The following is a 13,613-nucleotide window of genomic DNA, read 5'->3' as shown; positions in this document are numbered from 1 at the left end:
TCACCATGTTGACCAGGATGGTCTCGATCTCTTGACCTTGTGATCCACCCACCTCGGCCTCCCAAAGTGCTGGGATTACAGGCTTGAGCCACCGCGCCCGGCAATTTTTGTATTTTTAGTAGAGACAGGGTTTTGCCATGACTTGAGGCCAGAACTCCTGGGGCCTAAGCCACCCAAGTAACTGGGATTACAGGTGTGTGTCACCATGCCGGTTAATTTTTGTATTTTTAGTAGAGACAGAGTTTTACCATGACTTGAAGCCAGAACTTCTGGGCTCAAGTGATCTACCCTCCTTGGCCTCCCAAAGTGCTGGGATTACAGGCATGAGCCACTGCGCCTAGCCTAAATTATTATTATGAAGAGCCAGGTGATTAAGGTTGCAGTGTCTCTTGGGCCCTCTGATTCCTTTATATCTTTAACCACTGAGCCAGACGAGGGATCCTGGCTTCCCCTTGATCCTAATCTGAGCCTTTGCAATGGTAGCCACCATTTTCTGAGACCCGTGTGTCTTACGTGCATTATCTCATTTAATCCTTTTCACAGTCTTCAATTAGATATTATGAGCCTCATTTTACAGATGTGGAAATGGAGGTTTAGGTTGGTTAAGTGACCTGCCCAGGGTCACCCAGCTAGGAAGTGGTGGAATTGGGAATTGAATCCAGGACTGGCTGAATGAAGAGCCCAAGCTTTTCGTGTGATAATGCTGCGTCTCCCAATATGTGCAGGTGGAAATGACCCCTGAGAAGTTCAGTGTCTTGATGGAGAAGCTCTGTAAAAGGGGGCTGGCAGCCACCACCTCCATGGCCTATGCCAAGCTCATGCTGACAGTGATGACCAAGTACCAGGCTAATGTGAGTATTGATAGGGCCATGGGGCTGATCCTGCTGGCAAGGCTGCCCTGGGCTTGCCACAAGGGTGTATGAATTTGTGTGCCAAGGATAAAACCCTGAGTGCTGGCTGGGCACAGTAGCTCACGCCTGTAATCCCAGCACTTTGGGTAATCCCAGTACTTTGGGAGGCCAAGGCAGGCGGATCATGCAGTCAGGCCAACATATGGTAAAACCTCATCTCTACTAAAAATGCAAAAATTAGCCAGGCCAACCTGGCCAACATATGGTGAAACCTCATCTCTACTAAAAATGCAAAAATTAGCCAGGCATGGTGGTGCACACCTGTAATCCTAGTTACTCAGAAGCCTGAAGCAGGAGAATTGCTTGAAGCCAGGAGGTGGAGGTTGCATTGATATCGAGCTATTGCATTCCAGCCTGGGCAACAGAGTGAGACTCCATCTCAGAAAATAAACAAACAAACAAAAAAACCCTGAGTGCTAGCCAGGAAAACCATAAGTTCAAGCCCAGGACTGGGGAATGAGACAGCTTAGGAGTTCATTCATCCAGTCAATACTTCTTTATGCCAGATGCTGTGTGGGGCACTAGGAAATCAACAGTGACCACAATGCAGTTCCTGCTCTTTAGTTGACCCCATCCCCTAACTCCAGGCTAGTGAGAGGGGAGAAATAAAATAAACATAACAGATATTAGAAGTACTATCTACCTGGTAGGAGCCAGGTGAGAGGTGTACAAAGGGCATTTGGTGGCAAAGGAAGAGGAGCAAGTGAGCTTTGTTTGTGGTTGGGAATTGGGACAGGCTTTTTTTTTTTTTTTTCTTTGAGTTGGAGTCTCTCACTGTTGCCTGGGCCGGAGTGCAATGGCACCATCTCAGCTCACTGTAACCTCTGCCTCCTGGGTTCAAGCGATTCTTCTGCCTCAGCCTCCTGAGTAGCTGGGATTACAGGCACCCGCCACCATGCTTGGCTAATTTTTTGTATTTTTAGTAGAGATAGGGTTTCACCATGTTGGGCAGGCTGGTCTTGAACTCCTGACTTCGTGATCTGCCCGCCTCAGCCTCCCAGAAAGTTGGGATTACAGGCATGGGCCACCGTGCCCAGCCTTCCTGACTCTTAGAGGATGAATGGTAGTCAAGAGCCAGTGATGAGAGGAAGGGCATTTCAGGCAAAAGATACAGTGTGAGCAGTGAGTGTTCGAGGGGATCTGCAAGTATTTCATTGTGTCTGGAGCCTAAAAATGTGAGAATGGATGGTGGTGGGGGGTAAGATTAGAGAGCTCAAGTACTAAGCTAATATTTCCATAGTCCCCACCATGTCTCAGTCATGGCTCTTTTTTTAAATTAAATTAAATTAAAAAAAAATAGAGACAGGGTCTTGCTGTGTTGACCAGCATGGTCTCAAACCCCTAGGCTCAAGCGATCCTCCCATCTTGGACTCTCAAAGTGCTGGGATTACAGCCTTGAGCCTCAGCCTTGACACCCAGCCTCAGGCATAGTTCTAAGCCCTTCACATATATGAACTTGCTAGTTTATTCCATGTGTTAGCTCTATGAGAGAGATTCTTATTAGTCTGTTTCATAGATGAGAAAATTGAGACTCACAAAGGGCCCTGTAGGTCATGGCGAGGAGCTTTATTGGTTGACTGACTGATTGAGAGACAGAGTCTTGCTCTGTTGCCCAGGCTGGAGGGCAGTGGTGCAATCTCAGCTCACTGCAACCTCTGCCTCCTGGGTTCAAGTGATTCCCTTGCCTCAGCTTCCCAAGTAGCTGGGACTACAGGTGTGTGCCACCATGCCCAGCTAATTTTTATATTTTTTAGTAGAGATGGGGTTTCACAATATATTGGCCAGGCTGGTCTTGAACTCCTGACCTAATGTGATCCACCTGCCTCGGCCTCTGAAAGTGCTGGGATTACAGGCGTGAGCCAGAGTGCCTGCCCAGGAGCTTTATTTTTAATTTTATCTTGGACTTTATCTTGAAGGCCAGGTATTCTGAGCTATTGCCTTTGTACCCTTATGTGGGGGGTGTTACAGGCCCATTTGATGATTTTATGTAGACCCTCCCAGAAAGATGGAAGTATGAACATGCCTCTGTTGCACAATTTCAGGGAGCTCCTGAATCCTCTGGAGCTCCGGGCAGAAGTACCTCCAATGTGAGGCATCAGGAGTCATCCAAGGACCTTCAACTTGGGAGTAACTTGGTCAGATCGATACTATTAAGCATGTGGTTTCTGTGAGGAGTGGGATTAGAGGGTGAAGATACAGGTCCTGAGACCTGTTAGGAGGTTGTAGCAACAGGGCAGAAAGAGAAAGTGTTGACCAAAAGGAAGGTAGCTGCCACAGTAGTGTCTGTGAACCTCAGTTTTCTCATCTGTAAAATGGGAAGTTTTTGAGGATTATATACAGCAATGCATATATATGATGTATATGTATATTTGTATATGGATTGATGCATATAAAGTGCTGCCACATAGTAAACATACAATAATTATCTACTATTACTAACGTGGCCAGCTTAGTAAGTTGTGCAGCTAGTATTTGGCTCCAGGTCCACCTGGTTAACCATGATGAAATAATGAGATTAGATTGCTTTGGAGTCTCCTCCTTACATCCTCCTGGCTTCTTCTCTCATTCCTCAGTAGAGCCCCTGGAGTAGTGGGGAGAGGGGAGGGATCAGCTGCTGGAATCCTGACATGATTTTTCCTTCTCCTCAGATCACCGAGACCCAGAGGCTGGGCCTGGCTATGGCCCTAGAACCTAACACGACCTTCCTGAGGAAGTCCCTGCAGGCTGCCTTGAAACATTTGGGCCCTTGACCATCCACCAAGGGATCACCCTCTTGGAACTCCATCAGCAGCTTCCTGAAGGGCATTTCTGCCTTTACCGCCTTGTCATGAGCCCTAGCCTGAGGGTAAAGGCTGAGCCTAGCCATTCCAGGTTCCAACTGCCTCCCTCTTCAGGCTGCAGAGGGACCATATTGGCTTCTCAGCCAGCAGGGAGGCTCCTGGGCTAAGGGAGTTCAACTACATTTTCTCTTTCTTTTGTTTTGTTTTGTTTTGAGAGAAGGTATTGCTCTGTCATCCAGGCTGGAGTGCAGTGGTGTGATCAATCATGGCTCACTGCAACCTCTGCCTCCCAGGCTTAATCCTCCCATCTCAGCCTCCCAAGTAGCTGGGACTACATGCACATGCGCTGTGCCCAGCTAATTTTTTTTATTTTGTAGATAATCAACTTGTCAGGGCTGGTCTTCAATTCCTGAGCTTAAGTGATCTTCCCGCCTTGGCCTCCCAAAGTGTTGAGATTACAGGCATGAGCCACCATACCAGGCCATAGCTATATTTTCAAAGGCTGCTGACGCCAGGCCCACTCCTCATCAATTCTCAGGCTGCAGGGACAGAAACTTTCTGATAGGGCTCAGTAGGGTCAAGCTGACCCAGAGTAGACATGAGATGCTCTAGGAGGTCTGGGGTACCAGTGTGCTCAGATGAAGCTCTTGTGCTTCTGTATGTTATGACTCTCTGTGTTTTGTTTCTGACGAATAATAATTTATCAATGGTATTGAATAAAAAGTAAGTTCAATAATGTATTTTTTTTTGTTTTGAGACAGAGTCTCACTCCGTCACGCAGGTTGGAGTGCAGTAGCGTGATCTTGGCTCACTGCAACCTCTACTTCCCTGGTTCAAGCAATTCTCCAGCCTTAGCCTCCTGGGTAGCTAGGATTACAGGCGTATGCCACCATGCCCGGCTCATTTTTGTATTTTTAGTATAGACAGAGTTTCACTACATTGGCCAGACTGGTCTCGAACTCCTGACCTCAGTTGATCTGCCCGCCTCCTGAAGTGCTGGAATTACATGCATGAGCCACCTCGGTTATTGAATTCACTATCAAGTGAAAGTTCACTTTAGGACCTTCCCAGCTGTTCTCTGCAGGCGTTGTGTGAGTCCAGGAACAGAACTTTTCTGACACTTCATTACCACGAGAGTTCACGTTAAAGCAAGTGCTGAGGAAGGGAGGCCTGGCCGAGGAACAAGGCTTGCTTTTGAAAACATAAGCTGGTGAGGAGGGCACGAGGAGAGAGTGGCTTGAGGGACAAGCAAGCCGGAATCCACGCTGTCAGTGAACATCACGGGGCTGTACCCAGCACGTGTGACTACTGAAGCTCGAGCCCTTGAACCCAGCTGGTTCCCTAGGGGCCCAGCAGCAGCGGGCGCGAAGCGGGGCGCCCAGGACTGCGGCAACTCTGGGTTTCCGCGCCGGCTTGGCGGCGCAGCGACGGCCCCCAGCGGCCAAAGAAGGCCGCGCTCCTCCGAGCTGGCCGACCCCACCTCTCTTAAAACTAGGACCGAGGAACAAGGCATTCTCGCGAGATCAGGGTCACTATTTGAGCGCATGCGCAAAGCATTCTAGTCTCTGTTCCGGTTGGCGTGGTAGGAGAAGCCATGAGGTGAGTGGTGCTGAAAGCCCTATCGGCGTTCATCTGCGCCTCCAGGTGCCGGGGCAAGGATGTGGACCCTGCAGGCCGAACTGCGGACCCTTGCGCCAACTTCGCCGCGGGGCACGTCTCACGGCGGGTCGGCCTGCGTGTCGCCCTTCCTACCAGTTCCAGTCACCGAGAGCCTCCCTCTTCCGCCGGGGCTTGGGTCTGGGTCTGGGTCTGGGTTTTGGCTCCCATCGCTCAACATGGTATCCGGAATCCACGAGGGAGTCCGCCGTGGGCCGCCTGCCCGTCTCTAAGCCTGAAGCCTCGGAGTCTTCCGAGCAGGCCGAGCGTGTGGACTCCGCAGCTCTGAGTGAGCTATCGTTTCTCTTCCGCAGCAGCAAAGTCTCTCGCGACACCCTGTACGAGGCGGTGCGGGAAGTCCTACACGGGAACCAGCGCAAGCGCCGCAAGTGAGTGCCGGCTCTGGGGCAGGGCGCGGGTGGCGAGGGCCGGCGGCTGCTTACTTAACCCCTTTCCTCTCTCGAAGGTTCCTGGAGACGGTGGAGTTGCAGATCAGTTTGAAGAACTATGACCCCCAGAAGGACAAGCGTTTCTCGGGCACCGTCAGGTTGGCACCGTTCTGACCCCACCCAGCGCTCAGTGCCCCCGTACCTGCCCCTCCCCTGCAGCTCCCGCTGAGCCGGAGGCGGGCACGTCGGTACTGATGTGCCAGGGTAGTTCAGACCCCCTGCTCCAGGCAGGCGTGGCTGGACGGACCCCCACCCTGGGTCTTAAAACATGAGGGGAGGCGTGGGGAGGCCTCGGCCGAGCCCGCCGGCCAGTCTGAGAAGCCAGGCTGGCTGCTGGTGAATGTGGACGCTCTGGGTAAGGCTTGGTGCCTGCTGCGGTCCCAGACCCTTCACCAGACCTTGGGACTCAGGGCTAGGCATAACCTGTTGGTTCTCCCAAACCCAGGCTTAAGTCCACTCCTCGCCCCAAGTTCTCCGTGTGTGTCCTGGGGGACCAGCAGCACTGTGACGAGGCCAAGGCCGTGGATATCCCCCACATGGACATCGAGGCGCTGAAAAAACTCAACAAGAATAAAAAACTGGTCAAGAAGCTGGGTGAGTCCAGCCGCTGCGGTTTTGCGTGTGAGATGTGGGTTGGGAGCAGACGGTCATGGGAATGGTAGAAGGACGGCTTTTCTGCCATTTCGATTTTTAAATGATGAGGGGGCTAGAACAGCGCAAAGGATTGGCAGTGGTTGCTTAGTTGGCCTGACTGCTGTTTTAGCTTTGTGGTGGTTTGATGTTTGTATTTGCTATGAGGATTCAGGTTGATAAGGAGGGAGGCCAGACATTGTAAGTTGACCAGTCAGGTGCTGGTGAGCTATGCTTTGGGAATCTTTATGCTGCGTTGTTTAGGCAGCGGCATTTAGACTGCTTTTAAAGGTAGGAAGCAGACGTTCCCAGTTGTCAAATGTCCAGGGTCTACAGTTAAGAAATAGGAAGGCAGAATTCGAGCCCAGGCAGTGTTGACTGGAGCATCTGTTGTACAGTGGTTATGTCATGGATTGTGGGTCATCCTGATCTTCTGACACCATGTTTTGGGTCCAGTGACTTTCCAGAACTTTCAGGAAACCACTTGGGCTGGGGAAAAGACTGAGGTGGAGTCAGAGAGGGTGCTGCTTTGGAGGTCACTTACATGGTTGATTCAGGTGTACTTCCGGCCTGCCACATTTGAGGTGTGTCTTGGTGACCAGGTGTCCTAAGCAATGCCAATGGGTTCCTCTCTTTACCAGCCAAGAAGTATGATGCATTTTTGGCCTCAGAGTCTCTGATCAAGCAGATTCCACGAATCCTCGGCCCAGGCCTAAATAAGGCGGGAAAGTTCCCCTCCCTGCTCACACACAATGAAAACATGGTGGCCAAAGTGGATGAGGTGAAGTCCACGATCAAGTTCCAAATGAAGAAGGTGAGGGGGTCTGGTGGGTTGCTATGGGTGAAGGTGCTGGCAGGGTCCAGATCTTACCCAAGTCTCTAAATGTGCCAGTAGGAGTCCCACCAGGATTGAAACTTCACCCTAGTCTTCCTTGGCCTGGGTCCTAGTATCTGCTCACTAGGTCACTGTGGGAGGAGGGATGGGCCATTTGCCATCCTTCCACCAACCTGACTTGATCCTCTCTCTCCTCTCAGGTGTTATGTCTGGCTGTGGCTGTTGGTCACGTGAAGATGACAGACGATGAGCTTGTGTATAACATTCACCTGGCTGTCAATTTCTTGGTGTCATTGCTCAAGAAAAACTGGCAGAATGTCCGGGCCTTATATATCAAGAGCACCATGGGCAAGCCCCAGCGCCTATATTAAGGCACATTTGAATAAATTCTATTACCAGTCCCCTCTGTCTGTCTGTGATTGAGAGTGGGTGGTGGTTTGTCAATTGACAAGTGAGTGCCTTGGCACTGCTGATGGCTAGCTGTTGTAGTTTGTGACCTTGATGATGGATAGTTGGGTACTACAGGGAAGAGGATGTTTTTATGCCATCAAAATTAGGCAGTCTTGGGAGGCTTGCTAAACAGGACTGAAGCTTTGACAGGATTGGTCTGTGTAAACTTAAGAGGATCTTAGCATTTCTGTGTTAACAGGCGCCATGTCGAGTATACTGTGCTTTGGGTAATGAGTAAAATGTTAAGGAAAACAAGGAACAGCAACAGTACAAAATTGTAATTTTTTTTTTTTTGAGATAGAGTGCAGTCCAACCCAGGCTGGAATGCAGTGGCACCATCTTGGCTCACGGCAATCTGTGCCTCCTAAGTTCAAGCAATTCCCCTGCCTCAGCCTCCTGAGTAGCTGGGATTACATTTACCATCCACTATGCCCAGCTAATTTTTTTTTTTTTTAGTAGAGACAGGTTTTCACCATCTTGGCCAGGCTGGTCTTGAACTCCTGACCTTGTGATCTGCCTGCCTCCCAAAGTGCTGGGACTACAGGCATGAGCCACTATGCTCAGCCAGGGTCCTGTTAATTCTAGGGGAACCAGCATTAGGTAGAGTCAGGCCATGGAAACTTCCAGGTTCTTGCCCCAGGTGTGCTTAGCCCCCCTCCCTTTCTGAGGCATTTCCCTGTTACAGTTCTTGTCTCCAGCACCTAGTAGTGGAAAGGTGGCTTTTGGTGTGGTGGGAAATACCTGCTTTTTAACCTCTGACTTAAATCAACTTCGTTTGACTGGGAAATAGGGGACCCAGTTCATCCCTGTTTTTTAATAGAAGGTTATTTTATTTTTTGAGACGTTTCACTCTTGTTGCCTAGGCTGGAATGCAGTGGTGTGGTCTCTGCTCACTGCAGCCTCTGCCTTTTGGATTCTCCTGCCTCAGCCTCCTGAGTAAGTAGCTGGGATTACAGAGACATGCCACCATGCCCAGCCAATTTGAAAAAATATATCTATATTTAGTAGAGATAAGTTTCGCCACGATGGCCAGGCTGGTCTTGAACTCCTGACATCGTGATCCACCTGCCTCAGCCTCCCAAAGTGCTGATATTACAAGCATAAGCCACCGAGTCCAGCTGAGAAGGGTTATTTTAAAGCATAAAAGTGATACTTAAAAACAGTGCATTTTGGCTAGGTGCAGTGGCTCATGCCTGTAATCCCAGCTAGTAGGCTGAGGCAGAACTGTTTGAACCCAGGAAGTAGAGGTTGCAGTGAGCGAAGATGCTGCACTCCTGCCTGGGTGACAGCAAGACTGTTGGTGAGGAGCGAGGAATGAATGTTGCATTTCTTAAAACAGCTTTACCTGTCCCTGAACTGTGAAGAACATGGTTTTCACTCAGCAAGTTGTGCTTTTAGTTTTCTCTTTGTATTTTTAGTAGAGACAGGTTTCTTCATGTTGGGCAGGCTGGTCTTGGACTCCTGATGTCAGATGATCTGCCTGCCTTGGCCTCCTAAAGTGCTGGGATTACAGATGTGAGCCGCCACACCTGGCTAACTTTTTTAGCTTTTAAGTTACAGCAGTTTCTTGGTAAGGCAGGTATAAAACCTAATGAGGATGATGAGCAGTGAATTTTGGTTCTCAAGACAGGTCCAGCCAGCTACTTCCTCTTGTCTAGGTTATTTTTCTTTGGGTTTTTATGTATTTTCCAAACCTCCTGTGATCTTTGCAATTGGAAGGAAAAGGGAAACTTTAGGTTTAAGTAAATAAAGCAAAAGCAATTATCTGAAGGCTCTTGTGTGCTAGTTGCCCATAGATGTAATCAGTGTCCAGTAGATCTAACACGAATTTCTGCCTCCTGGGCTCCTCCTACTTACTGGGGCTCTGGGCACCCACCCATCCAGCAGGTGAAAGTTTGGGGATCCCTAGTGGGATACCAGGCGCACATTGGAATCCTGAGGAGTATATTTAACATGTCTCAAGTTTTCCCCATCTGTTAAGATGATTCTAGAGGATTGCCAGATTTAGCAAATAAAAATGCAGGATGTCCTTAGTAATGTGTGGAACATGCTTAAATCATCCGTTTATCTGAAATTAAAATTTAACTGGGTGACCCCCATTCTGTTTAACTCTTATTCTAGCCTGCCACCCTGAGAGCAAATAGTCTCATCCTTTGATGGAGTGAGTCCAGTCAGCTCACCCATATTTAACTGTAGGAGAAAAGGCTGGAACAGACTCTTTGGGCAAATGTCCGCTGAAAGTCTTGAAGTATCTCTGCCTCAGCCCTGTAATGACTGGTCCCAACTGCGGACGGGTGGCTCAGGACAGCAGGCCTTTCCAGACAGACATGGGTAGGTCAGCAGCTGTCACCTGGGGAGAGTGCTTACCCTCCTTCAGTCACAGGGTCAATGAATAACCTCCAGGCCTTGATCTGTGTTGTGCTGGCTTAGCTGAGGCCTGGAGCTCCATCTCAGTCAATGTACGAACCTGAGCAAATCACTTCCCTTAGGGGCCTCAGGTACAAGTGCTCAGCTCGAAGCAGGAGGGAGTGAGGGAAATGCTGAGTGTGGGTAGGGCTTGGGGCCCCCCAAGAGATGGCTTTGCAGGGGTTGGGGGTGATGACACACTAGGACCTGGGAGGAGCTCTCACCTGAAGCTGTTCAAATCCAAAGGTCTGGCACACAAGTGATTGTATGACTGACCCACAAACATATAACTTTAATTTTTTTTTTTTTTTTTTTTGAGCAGGAGCTGGGCCTTGATGGTCCCTGCCCCAACCCCAAGCCGCATTTATGATACAACCCATCACAGCTGGATTTTAAAAATACACAAAAAAATATATAATATACATTATAAAACCTAGGTGGGGTTTGGAGGTGGCCTGAGCAATATGCAAACGGTGAGGACCTTCAGGAAGCTCGGGCAGGGTCAGGATGAGGAAGGGAAGGGGCACAGTACTTCATATGAAACTCATAAATACCCACAGGTGGCTGCTGGTCAGGCCCGGCTGGCTCTGGGGGCCTGGGTGTTGAGAAGGGGCAGCAGGGGAAGGGTTAACCTTCAGTCCCAGCACTGGGTCTGGGAGCTGCTGCTCCGGGCAGGTAGACTGAGGTGGAGAAGAACCTAAGGGAGCAGTGCCCACCAAGGGTTTGTCAGATCCCAGCCTTGGGCAAGAGAAAAACCAAAAGCCTTCTGCTAGCCTTCCCTCCAGGCTTCTGGTCTGCCCAGAGGCTGGGACTCCTTCCTCTACCTTGCCCTCAATCTGGAGGGTGCTGGGGGTTGCCCCATCTTCCTGGAGCCCCGCTGGTTGGCTTGTGGGCTGATGGGGTGCCTAATAAGGGTCTATTGCTGTAGAAACAGGTGCTCCCCTAACCCAGCTGTCCTCGAGGAGTTTGAGGAGGCTCCACTCTTCACACTGCAGAGCCTCTCCCCAACCCTGTGGCCAGCCCTTGCCCCAGGGAGGTAGTGTAAACCTGGGCTCTGGGGACAGGCAGCCCTGGATGAGAACTCCAGCTCTGCCCACCTCTCCTGTGGGTCACTCAACTTCCTGGAGCCTCGGCACTTCACCTGAAACCTGGAGACCCACACTTGCTGTGCAGAGTCTAGCACCGCACAAGCCAGGCAAGGAGTCTGGGCACCAAGCCTGGCACACGGAAGGGGCAAAGAAGTGTGGGCCCCTCTGCCCTCAGAGCCCAACCCTGACCTGACACTCTCCTTTTCCAGGGCCTCCGCTTGCTGACTCCCTCGGTCTCCATCCTGCCCTCAGCTGCCCATGACACTCCCCCACGGTGGAGCAGTGGCCACACATGCCAGAGGCTGAAGGTGTTCCCCCTCCCCACCTCTCTGAGGTCACACAAGGCTGGGCAGAGCGGAGTGATGGTGGATCAGCGCTGGCGGGCAGGCTGCCCCACTGCTGAGCCCTCCTCTCCTCAATTAAAGCGCAGAACAGTGGCAGGGAGTGTGTGCTGGGGTAGGTGGGGAGGCCTCCTGGGTCCTGGGCCTGAGGCCTGGCAGGTAGATGAGTCCTCAATCCTGGACCCCCCCCCAGGGGTGCCAGGCAGGTGTGGAGAGGAGATGCTCACCCTGCATCCTTACGGAGGCGCAGAGGGCACCCTAGTCTTTGACGAGCTTGTAGACATGGTGCTGGGCCCCGTGCTCGCTGGTGGAGACTTCGAAGACAAAAGCAATGACAAGCAGGGTCTCCTGGGAGTCCCGGCTCGTGACCACCTGGGGGATGAGCAGGTAAGAGATTCAGGAGGTCAGGGGGAACAGGGCCATGGGGCAGGGAGCCGAACAGACCCCTCTCCTTTCCGGATCTGTGCCTCTCATCCGAGTGATGTGTCTGGCTACCCAACTTTGAGGACCCTGGCCTGTGGGACTCACCATGACCCCTGCTGCCCCCCATACCTGCAGGATGGTGAAGTTCTCCAGCACGCTGTTCATCATGTACTTCTCGGGCAGGTGCTTCAGCTTGTGGATGAAGTTGATCATATACTCGCACATGGGCGAGCGGTGGATACGGTACACAAAGCGCCCGTTCTCCAGCCTAGCGTACTCAGTCTGCAGAGAGCATGGAGAAGGCATCACTCAGCCAGCCTGCTCCCAGCCCCCCCAAGCCACCCTGAGTCCCCACTCACCTCCACCTTCTCTACCACCTGTTTGCCAAAGGAGCACACCTTGGTGGAGACGCTGATGGTCATGCTATCAGCAGAGCTGTACTGAGAGCTGACCCCATAGAAGGCTCCTGGGCCCTCCTGGATGGTACTGTTGAGGTCGGCCTGGGCATGGGGGTGAGGGTGTTAGGTGCTGGCAGAGACCAGGATTCCCGCCACACCACATCAGAGTCCTCCCCAAGGACCCATCTCTGGCACTTTGCCCATAGGCCATGAGGAGATGGAGCAGGGCCAGAGGTCAATGCAGTGGGCCTGGATGTTGCACCTCTGGGGTAAGGAAGGGGGCTGGGAGCAGAGAGGGCTGGGGGACTCACCCAGAACTTGACGAGGAAGAAGGCATTAGGGGGCCCTTTCTCATAGAGCTCCTTCAGTCCCCCCTTTTTCTCGGGGAACTTGTCATAGATCTGGCGCACATCTACTGCCTCCAGGGGTGGGTCTGAGAAGGCGGGGTTTGTCTGGCCGATGTGCACAAACAGGTGTTTGCTGTACTGTGGGGAGGGCCCAGACAGGGTCAGGAGAGCACTCAGACATGCAGACCCGAAGGCAGGGAAGGGGGCACTACACAGGCACAGAGGCACAGAATTGCCTGGAGCTTCCTGAACAGGCCACACCCCCAACCCAGGACCCCGAGTTTCAGTCGTGGATCACCCGGCTGGCCTCTCCACAATTGTGCAAAGCCTCACCCTCACCCCCAAACATGTTACCGTGTCAGGGTCTCGCTGCACCTCCATGAAGGCTGAGTACTCGAGGAGCCGCAGCCGGGAGGAGGCAATGGTGCGGTCCTGCCACACGGGCACAGAGGCAGCAGCTGGGGGCAGCGGGGCCAGGGGCTCATAACCTGGGAGGCGAGATGGATTCTCATCCGCATGGGCGCATGCAGGTGCTTACTGACAAAGCCGCCCCAGCCTGCAAAGGTGCCCCTTTTGGAAAGGAACATGGGTTGGATTTTGACTCCCCTACTAGGTGTCCTTGTACAGTGTACAACCTGCACAACCATATGTGGTGGCCCTAGCAGTAAACATCAAAAACATTACTCTGTGTGACTATTAATGTGTGTTTAAACAGAAAACACAGAGAAGTCAAAAAGGGAAAGAACACTTACCCAGAATCCCACCATCTAGAGAGAGTGAGCCTTGTTAAGATTTCAGCGCATTTCCTTACAGGGATGTGTATAAACGTAGGTTTTGGAGGTGTGTACTTGTGGTCCTTACAGGGACGTGTATAAACGTAGGTTTTGGAGGTGTGTACT

General features: G+C 51.5%; 3 protein-coding genes across 9 annotated transcripts in view; 2 read left to right on the top strand and 1 right to left on the bottom strand.

Moving 5' to 3' along the window:
* The window catches only part of FANCE (FA complementation group E), a 13,683-nt gene extending 9,254 nt beyond the window's left edge, over positions 1–4,429 (top strand). For 4 of the 6 annotated variants that reach the window (XM_017522238.2, XM_017522237.2, XM_037736261.1 and 1 more), the window contains exons 9-10: positions 726–851; positions 3,560–4,426. In XM_017522238.2, coding sequence (XP_017377727.1) covers positions 726–851; positions 3,560–3,661 — 228 coding nt within the window. In that variant the 3' untranslated portion in view covers positions 3,662–4,426. Of the gene's footprint in view, positions 1–725; positions 852–3,559 lie in introns of those variants that run through there. The other 2 variants (XM_017522235.2, XM_037736262.1) reach the window with 2 other exon arrangements.
* An 822-nt stretch (positions 4,430–5,251) lies between these two features.
* RPL10A (ribosomal protein L10a) lies at positions 5,252–7,665 on the top strand. 2 transcript variants are annotated; one of them, XM_017522242.2, is made up of 6 exons: positions 5,252–5,290; positions 5,662–5,736; positions 5,814–5,894; positions 6,242–6,390; positions 7,068–7,240; positions 7,462–7,665. In XM_017522242.2, exons 1-6 carry the CDS (start codon positions 5,286–5,288, stop codon positions 7,630–7,632), a joined length of 654 nt encoding a protein of 217 aa, XP_017377731.1. In that variant the 5' UTR covers positions 5,252–5,285; the 3' UTR covers positions 7,633–7,665. The 2 variants fall into 2 exon arrangements, with proteins under 2 accessions (XP_017377731.1, XP_037592191.1); XM_037736263.1 differs by having other exon boundaries at positions 5,262–5,290; positions 5,665–5,736.
* A 2,715-nt stretch (positions 7,666–10,380) lies between these two features.
* Positions 10,381–13,613, bottom strand: part of TEAD3 (TEA domain transcription factor 3) — a 26,097-nt gene continuing 22,864 nt past the window's right edge. The window contains exons 11-15 of the mRNA XM_017522239.2: positions 13,069–13,202; positions 12,679–12,852; positions 12,329–12,469; positions 12,099–12,251; positions 10,381–11,918 (exon numbers count right to left, since the gene is read on the bottom strand). Of these exons, the coding sequence (XP_017377728.2) occupies positions 11,805–11,918; positions 12,099–12,251; positions 12,329–12,469; positions 12,679–12,852; positions 13,069–13,202 (716 nt within the window). The 3' untranslated portion in view covers positions 10,381–11,804. The remainder of the gene's footprint in view (positions 11,919–12,098; positions 12,252–12,328; positions 12,470–12,678; positions 12,853–13,068; positions 13,203–13,613) is intronic.

The sequence above is a fragment of the Cebus imitator genome, unplaced genomic scaffold, assembly GCF_001604975.1.
Source record: "Cebus imitator isolate Cc_AM_T3 unplaced genomic scaffold, Cebus_imitator-1.0 Scaffold24, whole genome shotgun sequence".
NCBI lineage: Eukaryota > Metazoa > Chordata > Mammalia > Primates > Cebidae > Cebus > Cebus imitator.
Note: the sequence above shows the minus strand (reverse complement) of the source record. Positions and strands in the feature narration are given on the sequence as shown.